Raw genomic sequence first — 14,233 nt, 5'->3', positions numbered from 1 at the left:
GCAAACTGTGCAAATTATATTGAGTTCGTTTATTTTAAACTTGGCGCTGTTCAAAATGGCACCAAAGTTCAAAATAAGGTGCTATTTTGAGATTTCCGCTACCTGTCTCACAATGAGGGGTAGCGGAAATGGAACATTGCACTTGAAATAATGCTATTTCGAGCCTGGGCTGTAGCATCAAAGATGCAAGTTTTGGGAAACATTTGTATCCCAAAACAGCAACACAGTCTAGACATAGCCCTTGCTACCAGCAGGGAGAAATGGACCATCTGCAACCTCTTCATACCATCACCTCCATAAACTTATCAGGGCAACAGAGAGGGAGCTGTGCTAGTCTATATACTATCAAAACAAAAAAGCAGTCAAGTAGCACTTTAAAGACTATCAAAATAATTTATTAGGTGAGCTTTCATGGGACAGACCCACTTCTTCAGACCATAACCATACCAGAACTGACTCAATATTTAAGGCACAGAGAACCAAAAACAGTAATCAAAGTTGACAAATCAGAAAAAAATTATTAAGGTGAGCAAATCAGAGAGCAGAGGGGCGGGGGTTGGGAGAGTCAAGAATTAGATTGAGCCAAGTATGCCAAAGAGCCCCTATAATGTCCCAGAAAATTTGCATCCCGGTTCAAACCAAGTGTTAATGTGTCGAATTTGAATACGAAAAGAGTTCAGCAGTTTCTCTTTCTAAAGCAGACTGAAAATTCTTCTTCAATAAGACACAAACTCTTAAGTCATTAACAGAATGGCCCACTCCATTAAAATGTAGACTAACTGGTTTGTGGATCAGGAATGCTTGATGTCTGTTTTGTGCCCATTAACTCTTTGTCTGAGAGAGTCTGAAGTCTGTCCAATATACAAAGCATCACCTACAGCCCCCAACTCAAACCACTGCAACAAATTATTAAAGACCTACAACCTATCCTTAATCAGGATGCCACACTCCCGAAGGCCCTAGGTGACATGCCTGTTCTCTCCTACAGACAGCTTCCCAACCTTATGAGGATTCTAATCAATAGTCACAGTCCATACCGCAGGAATACCAGTCCTGGGACTTTTCCTTGCAACAAAGCCCCCTGCCAGCTCTGTCCACGTATCTATTCTGGCGATGCCGTCACTGGACCTAACCAGGTTATTCACAGAATCACAGGTACATTCTCATGTTCCTCAACTAATATCATATATGCCATCACATACCAACAATGCCTAGATGCTTTGTATATTGGACAGACTTCAAACGCTCTCAGACAACGAGTTAATGGGCACAACACCAACATCAAGCATTCCTGATCCACAAACCAGTTAGTCTACATTTTAATGGAGTGGGCCATTCTGTTAATGACTTAAGAGTTTGTGTCTTATTGAAGAAGAATTTTCAGTCTGCTTTAGAAAGAGAAACTGCTGAACTCTCTTTCATATTCAAATTCGACACATTAACACGTGGTTTGAACTGGGATGCAAATTTTCTGGGACATTATAGGGGCTCTTTGGCATACTTGGCTCAATCTAATTCTTGACTCTCCCAACCCCTGCCTCTCTGCTCTCTGATTTGCTCACCTTAATAATTTTTTCTGATTTGTCAACTTTGATTACTGTTTTTGGTTCTCTGTGCCTTAAATATTGAGTCTGTTCTGGTACGGCTATGGTCTGAAGAAGTGGGTCTGTCCCACGAAAGCTCACCTAATAAATTATTTTGTTAGTCTTTAAAGTGCTACTTGACTGCTCTTTTGTTTTGTTCAGGGCAAGTTACATTCCCCCTCTCCCCCCGCAATAGTCCTTTGGGAAAGCTATTCTGACATTTGCTTCCCAATGGTTAGAAGCCATAATCTAATTTCATGCCTAAACTTGTTGATGGCCACTTTGTAGTCTAGAGCCAGCAATGACTCAAACTCCTTTCCCTCCTTAGTGTTTATCCTGCTGATACATTTACAGAGAGAGCAATTAACTCTCCCCTCAGCCTTTCTTGTGTTAGGCTGAACACACTAAGCTCTTTAGGCAGGTTCTCTCTTTCTCTGCTTATGCTAGTAGCCCAATTATTTACCTCTTTATTCCTATGCTTCCTCTTTTTCTGTGAGCACACCCTGAAGGGACTCAAAGGACATTCAGATCCAATAGAGTTCTCAGCAATTCCACTCAAGTGAATCATCAGTAAACTAACTTCCAAGATTCTGGATTGCAGCATCTCATTAGTTCCCTGCTTGATGCAAGGACTTCGGCTTACTTCAGAAGATCCTTTTAGCATTGTGTAACTAGCCCCCAGAGCATCCCTGATAGAAATTTTCTACTCAGTTCCAAGAAGGGCAGTTATACAGGGTTTTACTTTATCAAGGTACCTGTTCCAGAACTACCTGTGGAGCAGAATAAAAAGCAAAGCCCTCTCCAATAAAATCACTTATGATGTACTCAATGACTGCTATTTTCTAATCACTCTCCTCTAGTCATGCGTATGGAGAATTACAGTGAGCAGCTGAAGTGACGGGAGCTGAATTTGGGATAGTATCTTGTGAACTTCGCTAGAGTGATTAAAACGAGCATGTCTATAGTTAGCCTAGAGGAGTTTAATCCTGGAAGCAAGATCTAAAAGGATCTAGTGCACAGATTTTAGTTATATTAAGACTGAGGATCCCAGTTGCTCCCAAATCTGAGCAGGTTTTGTATGAACAACAATGGGAGGTGCTAAATTTGCTGGGACTTTTCTGCAGATTGTAAAAGACAACACGGTAACATCTCCTCTAATCCAGCCAGCTCCCTGGAAGAGACAGATACAATTTCTCATCATCTATCGAGTTACCAGAAACTAGCTGCAATTGTCCTGAAAATAAGGCAAGAGAAGAATAAAGAATGATGCACCTCATAGTTCTGAGGACTGTTTAGCATCCATATGATGTAGTGTGTATGTGCATATCATTTATTTGTTCACCTTCACCTTGGCATGATGCTATGTCCCAAGGGAGAGCTGAGCCTCACATTTTAGTGTCTTTTGTCAACATGAAATTAATGAGCACCTCAAAATAAAAGCATGCAAAACCCCGTTCCTAATTCAATACGCATCTGCAACCATCAAGAAGAAACAGCACTGGCATGCAGAGAACTGGGACAGCATACACAAATGATTACTCTTGGTAGCTAAGATTTCTGGGCCTGCTGCCTCCTTACAAATCCAAGGCTTCTGAGCAGCACTCTAGCTCCTCTATCACTATCTTTGTCAACACGTGCATATACACAATGAAATTGTGAAAAGTGCACACACACACACAAGTATGCATGTGCACAGGCAGAAATCTCCATACACAATTTCCTTCTTACAGCTTTCTGCCTAATGTTAAGGTTGCCTATGCCCCTTTTCAGACCTAAGTAGTTTTGTTCCACACCCTACAGACAACCTTCTTCTCCTTACTTTTCTCTGCTTGTTTTCTCCCAGTATGACTGGGCTGCTGCAGAAACAGCAGAAAGTCTGGGAGTCTTAGAAGAACAGGGTCTCTCTCACCAAGGAGGCCAATAGGCTTGTCGGGCCCCTGGGTGATGTGTGTGCATGGGGAGGGGGGGTGGGCGAGGGAACTCCCTGCTGCCAGAAGGGATGGGACCTCAGGCTGAAGAGGTGGAGTTGAGGTCAGCAAGCCCTCAGTGTTGCCTTGACTGAGTCACACTCCCACTCCCTGCCAGCCTTCAGAACCCCAACCCCCCAGACCACGTGGCACAGGGCTCCAGAGTGCGCTGAAGTAGCACAGTGGCAGCGTGCTACAAAGCGTGCTCTGCAGCGGTGATGGTGGCTGGCAGACTTAGGTGCTTTTGAATCACCAGGTCCAGTGGCAATTGCCCCTGTTGCTCATCTCTGTTGGCAGGCCTGTCTCTCTCTCTCCGGGGAAGTGGTATGGGGAGGAAAGAGAGAGATTTCCAGCCTGTTCATGGTTGTGACTTCACTAGAAGACTGGAAAAAACAGCTTCTTCTCTGTGGCATTTCTAGGGCTAAACTTTTTATCATCATCTTCATTGCAATTAAATACGAGGTTTGCTAAATGATGAACTTCTGAGGAGTCCATCAAGATTCAATCTGAGGGGTAAGTGAATATCTGAATCAAGTTTTTGTTTTTTTTTTAAATCCTATCGTGGTCGTATGCCCAGTCACAAAAGCACTAATCAAATCTACCATAACTGACTGGCTCCGACTCCACCAAGGGTTAGCTACGAGCTTCTCCCAAAGTAGGCTGGGGAAAACCAGCAACTTCCAGCTCAAACAGTTCTTTCAGTTTTCACAACAGAAACACTGAACTGTTTCAAACAGCGAGTTAATAAAAAAAACTTGCAGTAGAACACATGGTGAATTATTTTTTATTTCACATTACACAAGAATCATTGAATCAGAGACTGCTAATAAGGAACAGCAAAAATGCAACTTCTCTAAATATCACTTATCTGAAGAGTGCCTGTAAGCTAGTTTTTGGTTTTATTAAATGCTTACTGCAACTGCTCAATGTGAACAGTAAGACATATTATTCCTACCATAATCTGAATTGGACAGAAACAACAATCACGGGTCCAGGCCCCATTGTGTTACTTTGCTAGCTGTCTGTTGCAAGGGAAATCATTGTTTTTTGGTAATCCCTCACCCCAAGATCCATTTTGCTTACCTACTGTCACCAGCATTTGCCACGTAGAGCTTGCCCAGCATATACACAACAACAAGGGCTGTGCAGCCACCAGATATACTGTAAACAGTCCTCTCTCGCTCAATTTGTAAGTCCTAAGGAAGACAGAAGAGAGCTTATGAAATAGCTCTGCAATTGGCAATTAGGAAGAGAAGATTTCATTAAAACCTTACATATTCATATTCCTGAATCAAAACCCTGTTGAATCTACTTGTTGCTACCACAGCTGTATATTCAGGGAAACAAATGGAAATGTCTAAGAGCAATGCACTCAGGGCCCAATCCCACTTGTTCCATGAGTAAAATAACCTGATTAGTATCGGGCAAGGCGCAGCAGAATGATGTGCAGTGCTGCCCAAAGAGGCCATCCTCTGACTAGTATCTGAATTACACTCTGGTTTCCATTACATTCACAATTTCCATTACTGCCACTAAATCAAAAGCTGAGATTTGATTTCGTTGGGGTTTTCTTCCTAACAGAGAAATACAGAGATACATTTTATACCATCTTTGTCACAAACAAGTTTTAAGATGATATTTCCCTCTATGGGTTTTTGCTTTTATGTCAAGCTAGAGAGCATGTCAAAGGAAGCAGGAATTAACCATCAGCATAGTCTGAACCCACATATTACAGTGGATTTTCATGTGCATTAAAACTAGTTTATTCCCTGACCTTTTATAATGATCCTTTTTAACTCTGGAATCCAGACCTGGTTCTGTACAGACTTTCAGTTTGTTGTGCCTGAGCCTTGGGCCAGTAAGGATGCCGGCATTGTGTTTTATTTAATTTTAATAAGATGACTTCCAAAGTGTGTGCTATGATGCAAAGAGGGATTGCTACAAGCCTACCTTTTTCAACGTCTACACTAAGATTACGTTGGACATAAGTAATGTTGATGTACAGACATCACAGTAATCACATCACTTGTGCATGTTGATGCTACGTTTCCTTGTGGCAGTAGCGCACGCCCTCACTAACTGTATTGATACAAGTGCTTAATACGGTTCCCACATTCCTAGCTATTCCACTGTGCAACCTGCTACCAGCAGCTGCAGGGTGTTTGGGGAATGGTTTGCAACGCCTCTTGAGGGCAAACAAACTGCACAAGGGTACCTGGAATAGGGCTTCTACACTCCTTAACGCAGTTGTCTCCATTCCATAATGTTTCAGGCCTCTGTTCTTAAAGCCCCCTAAACTCATGTGCCTGCCATCTCAGAGAAGCATGGAACCCGCACACCTCTGTACTTCTGTGATGAGCACTACACCCAAGGGGTGTCTGATCCTGCAGTATTTGCAGTGTTGCCAGAGAAGCTGGGGGATGGACGTGGTTCCTTGGAGGCTGTGGGACAGGGAAAGCAATAATTCAGGGCTGATGGCTATGTTCACAGGGTAGCTGCACAGGATTGAGTGCCTTTTTTGGGCCCAAGAAACAGGCACTGTCTGGTGGGCCCACACTGACGTGTAGGTTTGGATTGACGAAGTGGTTACAGAATTGTTGTAAGGCCACGTTCTCAGATCTGTGTGCCTGGCTTTTGCCTGCCCTCTGGTTCAATGACACCATAATGAGAGCCATGCTGATGGTGGTAAAGTGAGGTGGCGGTCACCGTGTGGAAGTTTGCTGCCAGTCAAGAATCAACGTACAGTTGGGGAAAAAAATCCACTTTGGGCGTTTCTGTGATGCAAAAGTCCAGGGTCATTAATCAAGTCTTCTTATGAAGGACTGACTCTCTGGGCAATTTGCAGGACATAGCAGAGGGCTTTCAAGCAATGGGGTTCCTGAACAGCGGTGGGGTGACAGATGGCATATGCCTCCCTATTTTGACAGCAGACCACCTCACCACAGAATACATCAACAGAAAAGCCTACTTTTCTGTAGTACTGGAAGTGCTGGTGGACTACTGGGAACATTTTACTGAAATGAACATGGGCTGGTCCAGGAAGGTGCATGATGCGTTCATTTTTAAGAACGGAGACTGTCTGGAAAGCTGCAAACAAGGATCCTCTTTCCAGACTATAACTGGGGAGCTGACATTCCAGTAGTGATCCTGGGAGACCTGTGTCATACTTATGTGGCACACGAAGCCATGCATCAGCCTCATAACAGCAAGGGAGTGCTTCAACTACAGGCTCAGCAGGTGCAGAATGACAACTGAAAGTGCCTTTGGCTATCTGAAAGGCTGCTAGTGTTGTTTGGTTATTAGGATTAGACTTCAGTGGAAAAAATATCCCATAGTTTTAGTTGGCTGCTGTGTCCCTCATATTTGAGGAGCAAAGGGCACAAATAACTGCTTTAGCGGAGCAGCTGTCTTCTGATTTTGAAAGGCCAGATACAAGAGCTAATGCTCAGCATAGAGCTATACAGCTTATGGAAGCTTTGAAATACAAATACCATTTTAACAGTGAGCCACAATAATGTGCATTGCTTTCGTGTGCTCCGCTTTTCACTGCTTTTTTGCACCCCAGTATTAACCTTGTAATGAGTGCTGTGTGTGTAGTAATAACACATTATGCACATACCTATCAACTGTGAATGATGTCAGCCCTAACCCGCATATGTTGTGAGCTAATAAAAGTGAATTCAATTTCCATAAATAGACTTTTATTCCAAAACCATGCAAACAGACACATTATGAGGGAATGACATTTTGTAAGTACAAGGAAAAGAACTGCTGAAGAACAGTCATTTCCATTTCACAAACACATACATGAACCTTGTCTGAGAAGTCAGTGCATTTGCTTCTGTGCTTGCCAACAGTCTCCTTCAGGATGGAGTGACAAGGACTGTGCAGTGGCTCTGGACTCCATATGGAGTGCAGCTCTCTATGGGCTGCAGAGGGAGGCAAGCATGGAATTGTTGAACCCAAAAGGTACGCAAGAATTCACAGGGCGTCCATTTGCTGTTTGAAAAGCACTGGCATCTGCTGCTGCACATTCCTCTCTGCTTTCCTCTCTTTGCTGTCTACGGGGATATTTAAAGCAGCAGAGGCTTGGAGGATATTGTGAACATGTTGTGTTGCATCCTCTCTTCCACCGCCCCTCCTGGCTGTGCCACTCAGCAGACACTCTCAAGACCACATTTCCAGTTGCAAAAGATACCCTGCACAGGTATACTATGGTGAATATAGCCAACAGATTAAACCCGCCATACTGAACTCACTCCCCTTGGTCCACGCACATGCTCGTTACTGTTTGGGATTCATAAAGGACGGCACTCACAAAGATGGGGAGTACAGCCCAGGAGGGAGAGAGATGGGGGAAGGGAATAGTTCATGAGTATTCCCGTGCAGGACAACTAAAATGAATAGTGGCGTTGTCTTCCAAAGGTGGTAGGGATTGTAGCTGAATTCCCACAGCTGCGGGAAACAGAGGCTGAAAGGAAACAGCTCGTACAGTCACCAGCCACAGATCGAAGCCATATGTTGCAATGGTGCCTGCTGAAATAATTACTGAATGGGGTGGGAAGTCCTACCATGGCAGGAGATATGCTGCAGTCCTCTGCAGCAACTTTGGGCAGAGCATTGCTGACTGCTCTTACAAAAGGTTTCACTGAGATCTCTATGAAGGGTTCATGAGACGTACCAGTGCACACAAACAATTTTGCAGAAGCCCCTCTGCTTAACTGTAGAGGGGAAGCTGAGCTGTGATCTGCTTCTTACTTTATTAGTGCTATCGCTCTCTCTCAGCAAAAATAAAAGTGAGAGTAAATCAACAGATGCATCCCTGCAATACAAAGCAAACTGTGTGCTAACTAGAAGTTCTTTCCCTTGTGTCAGGCTCACCTGTGCTTGACTATAAGAACTAGCCAGACTGTGAGGACTCAAAAACAGATTCTGGTTTGCTGTGCCCCTGATTCCCAGGTCATCTGTCACCCCCATACTTCTCTTCATGGCTCACAGCTGGGGTCATTTACTTGGGCTCCCTGAAGCATCCAGCGTACTCGTTGGGGGGTGGTGGCGAGTCTCCACCAAGGATGGCACATAGATTATTGTAAAAGTGGCACACCTAAGGGTCTGCACCAGAATGACTGTTGCCTCTTCTGCCTTCTGGTACCCCTGTTCCAGCTCCTTGGCCTTCACGCAACACGGCTGAGGGTCCGTATTATAGTTCTTTTCCCGCATGCCTCAAGTGACCTGCTCCTAAATAAGGATGTTCCTACAGCTGGATTGGAGTTGTATCTGCATGCTTCTTCTCCAACCAGATCCACCACCTCCTATGGACTCCAGGAATAAGTGTGTCTGCAGCATGTATCCCTGACAGCCAGCAACGAGTTGCTAGGAGACCTCTCTACAGCAAGCTACCAGGAAATTAAATTTCAAAAATGTATGGGGCTTTAAAGGGGAGGAAAGTATCTGTGTACCTGGGTGCTAGGCAGCAGAGTTCAAAACGGCAATCGGAATGGTCATGGTGGGGTACTGGGGGACACCTCCCAGAAGTCACTGAAGTAGATGTACGCAATGCACTGTCTACACTGACACTGGAACGACCAAATCACACCAACTTAATCACTATGTCCTTCATGGAGGTGGAGTTAAGTTAGTGCAGCATGCAAGCTACATTAGAATGAGATTTTGATACAGACACTCTAGCAGTTGGGTCAACATCAGCTGCCTTGTGCTGACCAGGGCCGAGAACCTGGCCCTTAACAGTTTCATAGATTCCAAGACCAGAAGAGACCACTCTCACCTTCTAGACTGATCTCCTGAATAAAACAGGCCACAGAACATCCTTGAACTGATTCCTGTTTGAATATCTTTTAGAACAATATCCACAATGCTTCCTAAAATGTTCCAACATTTAATAATTAAACACATGCTATTTCCCCATCTGAATTTGTCTAGTTTCAGCTTCCAGCCATTGGAGTGTGTTGTACCTTTCTCTGACAGACGGAAGAGCCTGTTATCCAATATTTGTTCACTTTGTACACTAAACTCTTTCATATCTGGCATTCTATCATCCAGGACTCTCAAATAACTGGCATTTTAACCATAAGTAACATTTAGTTATGTTTTCTGTAAGTACAGTGAAAGTAAATACAAATAAATAAGCATATACAGTATATGCTTACAGAGTATAGTACTACTGTTGCTGGTAAATAACGTATTCTGCTTACATTTTTGTTTCTTAATATCTAACCTTGTTTTTCTTTGGTGTTATGCATTGCTAGGTATACTTCGTTATTAGCCAGAATATCTGACAACCTCTCGGTTCCAGGGCTGCCGGATATGAAAATTTACTGTAGATACTTATAGACAGCGATGGAGTCACCCGATAACCTCCTCTTTGTTAAACTAAACAGAATGAGCATCTTGAGTCTATCACTATAAGACTTGTTTTCTAATCCTTTCATCTGTCTTGTGGTTCTTCTCTGAACCATCTCCCGTTCATCAGCAACCTCCGTCCTGAGCAGTGGATGCCAGAACTGGACAGAGTCTTCCAGCAATGGCAGCACTAGTGCCAAATACAGAAGTTTATATTACCCTCCGTATTCCTACTTGATATTGCTATTTACACATAAAAATTGCATTAGCCATTTTGGTAACAGAATCCTGAAGGGAGCTCATGTCAGCTGATTATCTACCAGGATCCTCCAAAAGCTCAAAATCTTTTCTGGAATCACTGCATCCCAGGATACATTCCATCCCCACATCATGTATTTATGACCTGCACTTTAACACCACTACTAACTCTGCAGAGATTTTTTTTTTTTTTTTTAAAAAGTAAGACCATCTTTTTCCCTCAGTCTTAACAGTGATCCATGTAAATGCCAGGACAATTCTGTTCAGAGCTCTTCAGTTTTACTGCTGTGACATGCTAAAGTCACCATGCTTTATTAAAAGAAATGGGACCTCAAATTGTGCCCACATTGTTAGATGCTTGTATGTTATGAAGGGGCTTTCCTAAAGTGTCATAATATATACAAGGAAAACTAAGCCACTCTTAGCATTTTTATTTACACTCATATTGGAAGTAAATTTCCCCTGTGGTATTTGAATATTTTGCTGCATAGCTCCCATTAATTTAAATAACATGTCTAGTAGTTAAAAGTCTCTGTATACTACTTGCAAATCTGTGTCACAACACATATTGCAATGGCAGAGTACAACACTGTCAACTGGTCAGTGTCTCTGAAGTGCTGTAGAGGGATTCATTTTGGGTAAAGCCCTTGGAGAATAAGATTATCCAAATCCTCTGTCTACAGTTACTGACTTCAGTGCAAACTTGCACATCAAGAACTCACTCTTTTCATTTGCAATGGAGACAAGATTAATCTTTCAGTAGATTTTTGCAACCGCCTTACAGTGACAGTGAGCAAGTAGCCTATATCCCTGAGAGCCAAGCAATATTGCAATGGGGCAAAACTCAAGGCTTCTCTGCCTGAGTTTTATCCAGTGCCACTTCCTGAGATGCTCTGGTATAGAGAGAGAACTTTACGCTCCACTCTGCAAACAGGATCTGTGTTCTTTCTGGTTGGTGAAGGCCAGTGGGGAAGTAACAGATCCTCCGCAGATAAACTGATTGTAAGAGCAGTGTTGGCAGAGAGAGCTGGCAGCCAACTGCTCTTAAAGCATTCTATGTCCTCGGACAACCAGCTGTCACCTCTGATTGACAGCATGACCCATTCTGGCCACTGCTCTCTCTCCCATTCTTCAGATGGATTGCTGAGAAAATTCTGGTGAGAACCCTCACAGTGTCTTAGATACCATTGATCCTTGTCAAGCCAAACACAGACTAGGTTTGGCACAGACTGTGTTGGTTACAATGGTCAATGATCTCTTCCTGGCAGTGAAGGAGGATCAGGTTTCAAAATTCCTATCACACAGAGCAGCTGTGATATGTTGCTTGGCTTGCTTGTGCCACCTAGTGGAGAATAGGTGGAAATGCTCTTAGATTACTAATTTTCCCTTGGAGCGCTCTACCCCAACGGGTCGGGTCTCATTTGAGAGACAGCAGGGTTCAGTTTTTTCACCCCTCTTGCTTAATATGTCTATGATGCAGCATCTGTCACAGCATCCGCAGTACATTTTTCATACCATAGAAGCCTGATCCAGATCTTGCTTGAAGCTGGGACACTAATGCGGACAAGTTGGCTAAGGTTTAGTCCAGGCCTTATGGAGGTGACGGTAGATAAGGGAAAGCAATCATCGCCAGAACATGACAGACTGTATGGGCATCTTCCAGTGAGGTATCCATCTGCTATATACTACCTGACTTCACACCTTCAGGACTGCGTTAGCTCACCCTTTGCTTTTAAAAAATTAAAATTACAGCACTCAGCAAAAGAAGTAACAACACAAGGTTGTGACCCCATCTCTTGAATATGGACAGTTTTCCATTATTTTTGCCACTTCAACATCTGCATGGGCCACAAAGCTGTACCTATAATCCCTTTGGAAACTAACAGCTGACTGCTCTGTAGAGAGTTGGTCTGCACAGCAAAGCTATTTCAAAATAACTGCCACTATTCTGAAATAACTTTGTTTGAGACTACACAACTCAACTGCTATTTCAAAAAAATAAAATTTTGAAGTAGCAGAAGGCTTATTTCAAAACAGGTAAACCTCACTGTACGAGGGATAGTGCCTATTTCAAAATAGCTATTGCAGAATGGGGGCTGTGTACACAGGGAATAGAGCCTATTTCGAAATAAGCCATAGTGCGTACAATGGCTCTCTTTTGAAATAGGCTCTATTGTATCTGGATGCTCTATTTTAAAAAAGTTGAGGGATATTTCAAAATACATGTAATATGTAGCAACATTATTTCAAAGTAAGCTATTCTGGAAAATCCCTTTTGGAACAGTTTATTTCAAAATAATGGTGCTGTTTAGACACACTCCAGATGTTAAGCGGAGCATCACAGTAGAAGCACCTGCCTTTTGTGCTTCATGAACTATGCGGCCTGTTTATTGGTTTCCAGCTGTGGCTTCATGGTGGTCTTAGTCATGACCATGAATGGTTTAGGACTGTCTACACGAAAGACTGACTGCGCCTTTGACCCAGTGGTTAATGTTACTGTTGAAATTAGATGCTCAAGATACTTTAAAAAGTGGGGCAAAGGGTTGCTGGCAGACAATTTCCATCAGGGCTTCTCACCTCTGGGTCTCATTGTCATTTTGCTCCAGAAGAGTCCATATTCTTTCAGTTTCACTCTAAGGCTGTCTCTACACTAGCCCAAAACTTCAAAATGGCCATGCAAATGGCCATTTTGAAGTTTACTAATGAAACGCTGAAATACATATTCAGCGCCTCATTAGAATGCAGGCAGCTGCGGCACTTTGAAATTGAGGCTCCTTGCCACCGCGCGGCTCATCCAGACGGGGCTCCTTTTCAAAAGGACCCCAGCAACTTCGAAATCCCCTTATTCCTAACAGCAGATAGGAATAAGGGGATTTCAAAGTTTCTGGGGTCCTTTCAAAAAGGAGCCCCGTGGTGGAGAGCCATGTCAATTTCGAAGTGCTGCAGCCGCCCACATTCTAATGAGGTGCTGAATATGTAATTCAGCACTTCATTAGTAAACTTCAAAATGGCAATTTCGAAGTTTTGGGCTAGTGTAGACGTAGCCTAAATGGCAGAAAAACTACTACATATTCTCATTTCTGAGCATCTCCACCATTTTTCTCTGTAAAACTTTCAGATCAAAATTACTAGATTTCATCTATACCAGGGGTTGCCAATCTGGGGTCGGTAGACCCCTGGGCATCAGTGAGGGTACTGCAGGAGGTCCGTGGAGAGGGGGAGGAACAAAAGAAATAAAAATGATCATAGAAAATAAGCTTTAAATAAATTGCAAAGTCATGATACATTGTTTCTAAATTAAATATCTTTCAATACGGTCATTAATTGCTGTCCAAAAAAATCTATCTTGTAGTTTCCTTCTTCATGTAATAAAGTGTACACAGAAGCTAGAACTGGCTTTGATGGGGGATGATTGGGAGTCCACACTAGTGAAAGGTTGGGAACCACTGATCTACCCTGACTACAATTTTTAGTCCTGATTGTGAATCTCAAATTGAATCTAAACCTGTTCTTGGATTTAAATCCCACCTCTTAGCTTCTATGTCACTTACCTGCATCACAAACTAAGTTTCACCACAACACAAAAACAAAAAGAAAGAAGTCAAGTCATGACCTGAGAGCAGGATAACAGGAGATCAGAATGTTTAAGATGGAAGCATACTCTATGTGGCACTTCTTCTACATCAAGCTTAGCATGGAGTGGATTTTCTTTTCTTTAGACTTGCTTTAAAATAAAAAAAAGAAAGAGGTGGATGGCTCATCTGTGATGCACAAAGCTATGGATAGACACCCAATAGGTGAAGGTCACGTAAGTCCCCTTCTGCTCAGCTCCGCAAGCTAAGTTTGATGAAGTTCTCCCAGTAGCTTAATAAATAAGAACACTTGGAAATGCCCTTCTAGAGCCTCAGAACATGGCCTATAAATCAAGACCATAAGATGGAAATCACTCAGGATTTGTTCATGCTACTGTTTTGCTTTGTATGGTAACTCACATTAACAGATTTCCAGTTAACTCAAGTTAACAAATACAACTGTCACCGCTAAAAACTGACACTCCCCAAATGT

The 14,233-nt window shown here is 42.9% G+C and overlaps 1 protein-coding gene across 1 annotated transcript in view; it reads right to left on the bottom strand.

The window, feature by feature from the left end:
- PPM1H (protein phosphatase, Mg2+/Mn2+ dependent 1H) overlaps positions 1-14,233 on the bottom strand; it is a 228,018-nt gene that overhangs the window by 99,192 nt on the left and 114,593 nt on the right. Inside the window, exon 4 of the mRNA XM_075013741.1 lies at positions 4,634-4,746. Within this exon, the coding sequence (XP_074869842.1) occupies positions 4,634-4,746 (113 nt within the window). The remainder of the gene's footprint in view (positions 1-4,633; positions 4,747-14,233) is intronic.

This window comes from Carettochelys insculpta, chromosome 1 (assembly GCF_033958435.1).
Source record: "Carettochelys insculpta isolate YL-2023 chromosome 1, ASM3395843v1, whole genome shotgun sequence".
NCBI lineage: Eukaryota > Metazoa > Chordata > Testudines > Carettochelyidae > Carettochelys > Carettochelys insculpta.
Note: the sequence above shows the minus strand (reverse complement) of the source record. Positions and strands in the feature narration are given on the sequence as shown.